General features: G+C 46.7%; 1 protein-coding gene across 2 annotated transcripts; it reads left to right on the top strand.

Annotated features, from left to right (window-relative positions):
• The first annotated feature begins 567 nt into the window (after positions 1-567).
• On the top strand, positions 568-7,266 carry LOC148507980 (uncharacterized). Of its 2 annotated transcripts, none has more exons than XM_088445116.1 (5): positions 568-654; positions 1,703-1,868; positions 3,707-3,862; positions 3,976-4,045; positions 5,721-7,265. In XM_088445116.1, the coding sequence occupies exons 2-5, from the start codon at positions 1,764-1,766 to the stop codon at positions 7,034-7,036; spliced, it is 1,647 nt and encodes a 548-aa protein (XP_088301242.1). In that variant the 5' UTR covers positions 568-654; positions 1,703-1,763; the 3' UTR covers positions 7,037-7,265. The 2 variants fall into 2 exon arrangements, with proteins under 2 accessions (XP_088301242.1, XP_088301243.1); XM_088445117.1 differs by lacking the exon at positions 568-654 and adding an exon at positions 1,150-1,496 and having other exon boundaries at positions 5,721-7,266.
• The last annotated feature ends 1,067 nt before the right edge of the window (positions 7,267-8,333 follow it).

The following is an 8,333-nucleotide window of genomic DNA, read 5'->3' as shown; positions in this document are numbered from 1 at the left end:
ATCCAGTGTGCAGGCTCCACAATGTGCAACTGTCTTGCTCCATACACGATGCTGCACAAGATGGCGATGGGGCGTGTCCAGGCTCCTGTCAAATTCCACGTTGTGCGATTAATCGTACGATTCATCGTGAGGGAAAAAACCCTCACGATCGGCTTCCATCGTGTTCATGGTTGGCTGATCTGCCCTACAGCACGGCAGATCAGAGGATGCGATGAACGACGAGCGGGGACGCGCATCAGCATCGTGCTCGTGAATATAAACTCACGATTTGTACTTTTTTTACACGATTCATCGTCACGATTCGTCGAAATCGGCCTAATTGGATGAAAAGTCGGTATGTGTGTGGGCACCTTTAATACACCACTGACTGATTGTGGACTAGTTTGACAGACAACCTTATTTTTCATGTTTTGCATTTTCCCATTTGTGCGTTGTATAGATTATATGATGTCATGTGAGACGTGATCTGTTCCCACGGGCGGTGTAATCAGCACTGCCGTGAGTTCTGAGACCGGACTACATCCCCCAGCAGTCTCCGCGGGCACTGTGGAACGCAAAACCCGGAAGTGGCCTGGGACGCAAAACCCGGAAGTGAAGTTGCAGCAGCAGCTGACTTCCCTTCCCTGCGTGTTCCCGAGGCTGCAGCGGCTCCAGGTCAGTGGCGGCTTCTTCTACCCCAGTGACAGAAGTCACATGACCAGCAGGGAGGGTCACATGACTACCTTACCCTTACCCCAGGGCGCCCCCTGTCTTGTTGAATTGTTTCAGGGGCAAAATACTTCTGTGTACCCCTTACTTCCATATTTATATTTCCCACAGTGTGGGGCTCTATATACTTGTGTACTCCTTACGTCCCTTATTATATGTGACCCTTTATGGGGAGCTATATACCTGTGTACCCCTGACTACCTGTTGTATGTGTGTTACAGTGTGGGGAGCTATATATCTGTGTACCCCTGACTTCCCTTATTATATGTGTCCCATTATGGGGAGCTATATACCTTTGCACCCCAGACTTCCCTTTTTCTATGTGTCCAATTATGGGGAGCTATATTGTGTACCCCTGACTTCCCTTATTAAATGTGTCCCATTATAGGGAGCTATATACCTGTGTACCCCTGACTTTCCTTATTTTATGTGTCCCATTATGGGGAGCTATATACCTGTGTACCTCTGACTTCCTGTATTATGTGTGCCCCAGTGTTAGGAGCTATATACTTGTGTACCACTGACTTTCTGTATTATGTGTATTCCAGCGTGGGGCGTTATACACCTGTGTACCCCTGACTACCTGTATTATGTGTGGCCCAGTGTGGGGAGCTAAATACCTGTGTACCCCTGACTTCATGTATCCCAGTGAGGATATCAATACACCTGTTTACCCCTGACCTCCTGTAATATGTGTGTTCCAGTATCAGTTGTAAACACCTTTCAAGAACTGATCATATTTTTATATAAAGCCTTGATTATAGGAGAGACTTTATAACCACATCAAGGTGCCTCATTTTATCTTTATATATTATGAATAAAAAAAAACACAATATAGAGAAAGGCAAAGATTAGAAATGGGGATTGGGTGCATACAATTTATAATATCTCTTCACAAAAAGTATAATCAGGTTGCTTAAATTGCATATTATTCATATACAAGTGGTGCCATGAGAAATAAATGGAATGACGATTTTTATATAATTCTTTCCAGGAGGGACGAGAAAGAAAATACATTCGTCAGGGCTCACGTGACACCTATTAAAGAGTCCTAGATGGACCATTCGACTGCCACACAGAGAATGGACAAGGACAGAAGACATGTGACTGAGAGAATATTAAACATCACCCTGGAGATCATCTACCTACTGACTGGGGAGGTGAGGGAGTCTGGGAGTGTCACAGTGACATCACTCTTATCTCTATTACTAACACAGGGACCTGACTGGGGAGGTGAGGGAGTCTGGGAATGTCACAGTGATATCACTATTATCTCTATTACTAACAAAGGGACCTGACTGGGGAGGTCAGGGAGTCTGGGAGTGTCACAGTCATATCACTATTATCTCTATTACTAACAAAGGGACATGACTGGGGAGGTGAGGGAGTCTGGGAGTGTCACAGTGACATAACTATTATCTCTATTACTAACACAGGGACCAGACTGGGGAGGTGAGGGAGTCTGGGAGTGTCACAGTGACATCACTATTATCTCTATTACTAACACAGGGACCTGACTGGGGAGGTGAGGGAGTCATCACTCTTATCTCTATTACTAACACAGGGACCTGACTGGGGAGGTGAGGGAGCCTGGGAGTGTCACAGTGACATCACTATTCTATTATCTCTATTACTAACACAGGGACCAGACTGGGGAGGTGAGGGAGTCTGGGAGTGTCACAGTGACATAACTATTATCTCTGTTACTAACAAAGGGACCTGACTGGGGAGGTGAGGGAGTCATCACTCTTATCTCTATTACTAACACAGGGACCTGACTGGGGAGGTGAGGGAGCCTGGGAGTGTCACAGTGACATCACTCTTATCTCTATTACTAACAAAGGGACCTGACTGGGGAGGTGAGGGAGTCTGGGAGTGTCACAGTCATATCACTATTATATCTATTACTAACACAGGAACTTGACTGGGAAGGTGAGGGGATCTAGGAGTGTCTGAGATACATCACTACTGAATCTATTAATAAAATAGGGAACAGACATATGGTGAGGAATTAAGAGGAATGTTATAGGGATATCTCCTTAAAAAAAGAAGGGTTGAACTGCCTCATTTGTAGTCTAGACATCATCTAACTCACTATGGCCTAAATGGGCGCATTATTTGTCCGAGCCCTACACAGCATAATTTTTAATTGATTATCTTGCACTGATGAGATGTGATAAATTGCAAGCATGTATCTAAGATTATGCCCATACTAGAAAGGCCATTCTTACAGACACATTTCCACATCTCTGCAATAATGCTAAAATATAAATAGCTTCTGTAAGTCAAGGGTTCTCACAGCAGTATAGATAGTTATAATAAAGCAAATCATAGTTACAGCTACACTTCCATTGCAGCTAACAAAGTATAATTTATAATTAACAGTACAAGACCCTACAACAAAATAATTGAGTTTATTATATAACAAAAGTAAGGAGATTTAATTTCCGATAGCACCATTAGGCACCCATGGATAGGCCAATGGGTTGGTAATATGCTTGAAGCTTGAGCTTGTGAATCGATTTTCCTTATCTTGAAATCATTGCCCTCAAAATATTTCTGGAAAGTCCACACTAGTCTCTTAAGTCTTCATCATCGTAAAGTTCTGCAAATTGGTTAATTCAGGTCTATCGAATTGTTCAGATTCTTACCCATAGCAGCGTGATCTCTGGCTGTCTCCACCTCCTGGATGGTAAGAGGCCCTTGTGGACCTTCTCAGTAGATTTTCACGTAAGGGCTTATGTTTAAAGGACGTGCAAGTCTAGTCACTGACCGTGCCATCTTGGAGTAATAAATAGTAGTTTTGGTTAAATAAATGATCAATTCGATGGTAGTCTAGATTTATGAGTCTCTTATCCTTCATTCAAGAGTAGAGCCAGAATCTTTGTTCCAAAAGGTGTCATCTGCACATATTATCATGATCTGGGAAGGCTTTATGTTGTTCTCGTAATGTTTATCTTGTTCAACAGTGTTTACTAACATATCTGCCGATACATAGGACTGTATAGTTGTAAAGAAGAAGTACGGTGAGAACGTCACAGTCGCCAGCAGGACCCAGAGCCCCATCACGGTGCCTCAACTGATACATGAGAGAGACAACAACCAGAAGATCCTGGAACTCACCAACAAGATCATTCAGCTGCTGACCGTACAGGTGACTGCTGGGAATGGGACATTATACAGTAACACCAGGGGATGTGTCTGGGTGATGACTGTATCATTGTGTGTGTCAGGTTTTTATCAGGTTGTAACTTTTTATTTTTATAGGCATCTTTCGAAGGAAACTGGAATCATTACAAGAACGCGATGGAGAGCCACCAACCGCAGATACCTCTTGGTAAGAGGACATATATAGTTCGTTATGTGTGTTTATAAGGGTTGGGAGTGTCTCATCGCTTCTCCGACTTTTGGTCTCAGGATGTGTGGGCTATTTTACCAAAAAAAAAAAGAGGAAAACAGACACTCAGTATGATATATGGTCACCGACTCTTGAATGTAACAGAGCGTTGGGTAACTTTGCACCATTACCTGATTGAAATTGTAGATTGCACTGGTGGCTCTTACCTTCTGGTAGGTGTTCCTCAGGATACTCAGAAAGGGTTACAGAAAGAACAGAATTGTGTGCAGCTGCAGGAATTCACACCCAAAGGGAGCAACAATTGATTTGCTCCATCAGACAGAAGTAATAGCTGCGGCTAATTAACAATTGAATCGCCCCCATAATGTCATGTCAACATTCATCATGTCCACTTTGTTAGAATGTCGACAAAACGTCCCTGCTGGTTTAGTGGTGACTTACATAGTATGGAGGGTCTGGCGGTTTAAGTTATGCCTTCTGGGTCCTGCGGTCAGCTGATGAGAACGTCCGGCGGATCCAGCGGTGCTAACCATTTCCCTAGTGCCTAACCTCCTCTCCTGTTGTCTAACCCTAACCTCCACTCCCGTTGCCTAACCCTAACCTCTCTTCCCTTTCCCTAGTGCTTAACCCTAACCTCCACTCCCATTGCCTACCCATAACCCTTTCCCTAGTGCCTAACCCTATCCTCCCCTCCTGTTGTCTAACCTCCCCTCCTGTTGCCTACCCATAACCCTTTTCCTAGTGCCTAACCCTAACCTCCCCTCCCATTGTCTACCAATAACCCTTTCCTTAATGCTTAACCCTAACCTCCCCTCCCGTTGCCTACCCATAACCCCTTCCCGAGAGCCTAACCCTAACCTCCCCTCCCGTTGCCTATCCATAACCCTTTCCCTAGTGCCTAACCCTAACCTCCCCTCACATTGCCTAACCATAACCCTTTCCCTAGTGCCTACCGATAACCTTTTTCCAAGTGCCTAACCCTATCCTCCTTTCCAGTTGTCTAACCCTAACATACCCTCCCATTGCCTACCCATAACCCTTTCCCTAGTGCCTACCGATTTCCAAGTGCCTAACCCTATCCTCCTTTCCAGTTGTCTAACCCTAACATACCCTCCCATTGCCTACTGATAACCCTTTCCCTAGAGCCTACCCATAAGCCTTTCCCAAGTGTCTACCCATAACCCTTTCCATAGTGCTTACCGATAACTCTTTACCGAGTATCTACCCATAACCCTTTCCCTAGTGCCTACCGATAACCCTTTGCCGAGTGTCTAACCTCCCCTCCTGTTGTCTAACCCTAATCCCCCCCTTCTGTTGCCTAACCTTAACCTTCTGCTACCGGTCCATGTAGAATATCGACATTATACATGACGACATTCTGCACATGTCGACATTTTGACTACACCCCCCTTCCTTTCCTCTCACACACTGCTTCACGCTTTTCATTGCGTAAAGTACTACCAGTCTTCTTGCACAATTGCCATTATACACCTATGTAACTTTTATTTGCACACACACACAGACTCACAATTAGTCCAGGATTTAATTTGAAAGTGATCGCGGATTTATCCTGTCATTTATTTTATGGTTACCGGGGCTCAGATGTTGCTAGATTTTATTAATGAATTGTAATGCGCTTTTTTTTCCCCGACAGATTTACCCAAGGCCAGAAGTACACATGGTAAATTTCACACCCCTACTATTTCCCGCGGTTACCTAACAGAAGAAAACAGTACGGTCAAAAACAATAGACTCAAACTTCCCACAACGTGCGAGGAAGCGATGACCATTTCTGTGAAAGTTGTCACGGCGGATGGAGATCTCACACACAGCGACACGGGACACACACAGTATACATCTGCTCCGGTTAAGGACGAAACCCTGTTGCGCGAAGATGGAAGCCTCACAGACGCAAAACTTCATACGGAGGTGCAAAATACATCTGTTCTGGTCAAGGGGGAATCGGTCTCTGGTGACGGTGAAATCCTCACGGATCGTAGCGAGACGCAAATTACAGCTGCCATCGATAAGGGGGAATCGGTCTCTTGTGAAGGGGGAATCCTCGATGATCATAGTGAGATGCAAATTACGTCTGTCCTCGATAAGGAGGAATTGGACTCTTCTGAAGAAGAAAATATCGGTGACACTGATGCTTATGTGGCCACAGACCTTGGAGCTATTTATGTGAAGGAGGAGCCAATATCGTATGAAGGAAGCCTCACACACTGCGGCAATTATGCTCCCATCGCGAGGACACCAGGACAGAATATATTTACCACACCGACAGGTCCAAGGACAGGCCTGATCTTTAGCTGCTCCGAGTGCGAGGAAAGCTTCAGCAACAACATAGACCTACTCAAGCACCAGAAAACCCATAAAGGAAAGATCCTGATTTGCTCTGAGTGCGGGAAATCTTTTTCCTATAAATCTCAGCTACTGTTTCACAGGAGAACACACACAGGGGAAAAACCTTTCACCTGCTCCATTTGCGGCAAGAGCTTCACCACCAGCTCCGTCCTCATTCGGCATCAGATCACCCACACGGGCGAAAAACTCTTCTCCTGCCCCGAGTGCGAGAAATGTTTCGGCAGTAAATCAGACCTGGCCATACACCAGAGGATACACACGGGACTAAAGCCGTACTCTTGTTACTACTGCGGGGCATGCTTTAATACCGGCTCCAGCCTGGCAAGGCATCGCCGGATCCACACCGGGGAGAAGCCGTTTCCTTGCTCGCAGTGTGAGAAAAGTTTTGTCAGTAGCTCGGACCTTGTAAAGCACATGAGGGTTCACACGGGGGAGAGGCCGTTCCCTTGTCCGGAATGTGGGAAGTGCTTTGCCTGCAAATCGGGACTCGCCAAGCATCAGAGAACCCACATGAGGCAGAAACCATACCCATCTTCTGATGGTGGGGTAACGTTTATGTCCGAACTAAGCGAACATCGAAATACTCATGCCGGGGAGGATTAAGGTCTGTGATCAAATTTTTGTGAAGTACCAGACTTGGTTAAAGTCCAAGAGCTTTTTGGAACGAGGTCTTGAGAAACGTGGATTGTTATTGATTAACTGCACATTAAGGACCTGATTCTGAATCGCACATGGGTGCGTCTTTATGCTGTTTTCTTTAAGACCAAGATGCCCACATACAGGCCCTCATTCAGAGGCGGTCGGAGGCTGCAAGCGGTCGCTCAGAAACTGGGCGGCCGCTTGCATCCTGGCCGGCCGCCTCTGTTTCGGTCGTTAGGCTGTGGGTTTACACCCACAGCTCTAACGACCGCTAGGGTGATGGTCGCGATGGTCATAGACCATCGGGGCTTACGACGAGACCCTAGGGAAGGGTCTCACTTGTCGTAAGCCCCAGAGAGCTTCTGGCTCTGTCAGAGCCAGAAGCTCTCCACTGACATCACTAGTGATGTCAGTGGGGCCTCCCCCAAACGGCAGGCGTTCCCATGGGAACGCCTCCGTTTGGGCTGCCACCCCCCCGGCCCGCCTTCCAAACGGGGCGAGCTGTCAATCAACATCGACAGCTCGCCCCCTTTGGAAAGAGACCCGCTACGACCGGCGCTGTCGGTCGTAGCGGATCTCACGCATGCGCACGAAGGAGCCGGCTCCCTCATGCGCACTGGACAAACATTGAGGCGGTCGTAGACCGTACGGCCGCCTCTGAATGAAGCCCACAGTCCCTCGGGTCTGTGAAAATCCGACTCTGTGCAGTCATCGGACGCACCATCGAAAGTTGCACCAGTCTATGGCAGGTGTAGTTTCTCCGTCCAAGTACAGCGTACTGTGTGAGCAGTTGGGCGTGATTTGACGCAAGCCGCGGTCAGCGACACGCCCACGTCTTGCTAGCCACTCCCCGTTATCTCCTGGGAACGGCCACTAAAAGCCACACTTCTTGCGTACAAATTTGTTCTACATCTCTGCGCAGAACGGTTCTATTGGCATAGTGTGCTGCTCAGAATCAGGCCTAAGTCCAATGGCAAGCCGCACTCTCTGAGATCTCCCTTTCAAATATGTTCTGGTCCAGAGTGCCGTGACTAGACAATTGTTTTGTTTGATGAACGACCGAACCAGCAACCAATGTAGCCACGCAAACAGGTCACATTTTGAAGGTCAGATCGCCTGATTGTGGATGGCCTCCATATGTAGCATACCACAATGGCCTGATCTTCCAGATAAAGCTGGTCTGTGAATCATGAGTAGGAATAATACTCCTGGGTATTTAGGCTGTTCCCCTGCATGCAACGATCGGATAAGTTGGACGACT

Source organism: Taudactylus pleione, unplaced genomic scaffold (genome assembly GCF_031769625.1).
Source record: "Taudactylus pleione unplaced genomic scaffold, aTauple2 ptg000377l, whole genome shotgun sequence".
Lineage (NCBI taxonomy): Eukaryota > Metazoa > Chordata > Amphibia > Anura > Myobatrachidae > Taudactylus > Taudactylus pleione.
Note: the sequence above shows the minus strand (reverse complement) of the source record. Positions and strands in the feature narration are given on the sequence as shown.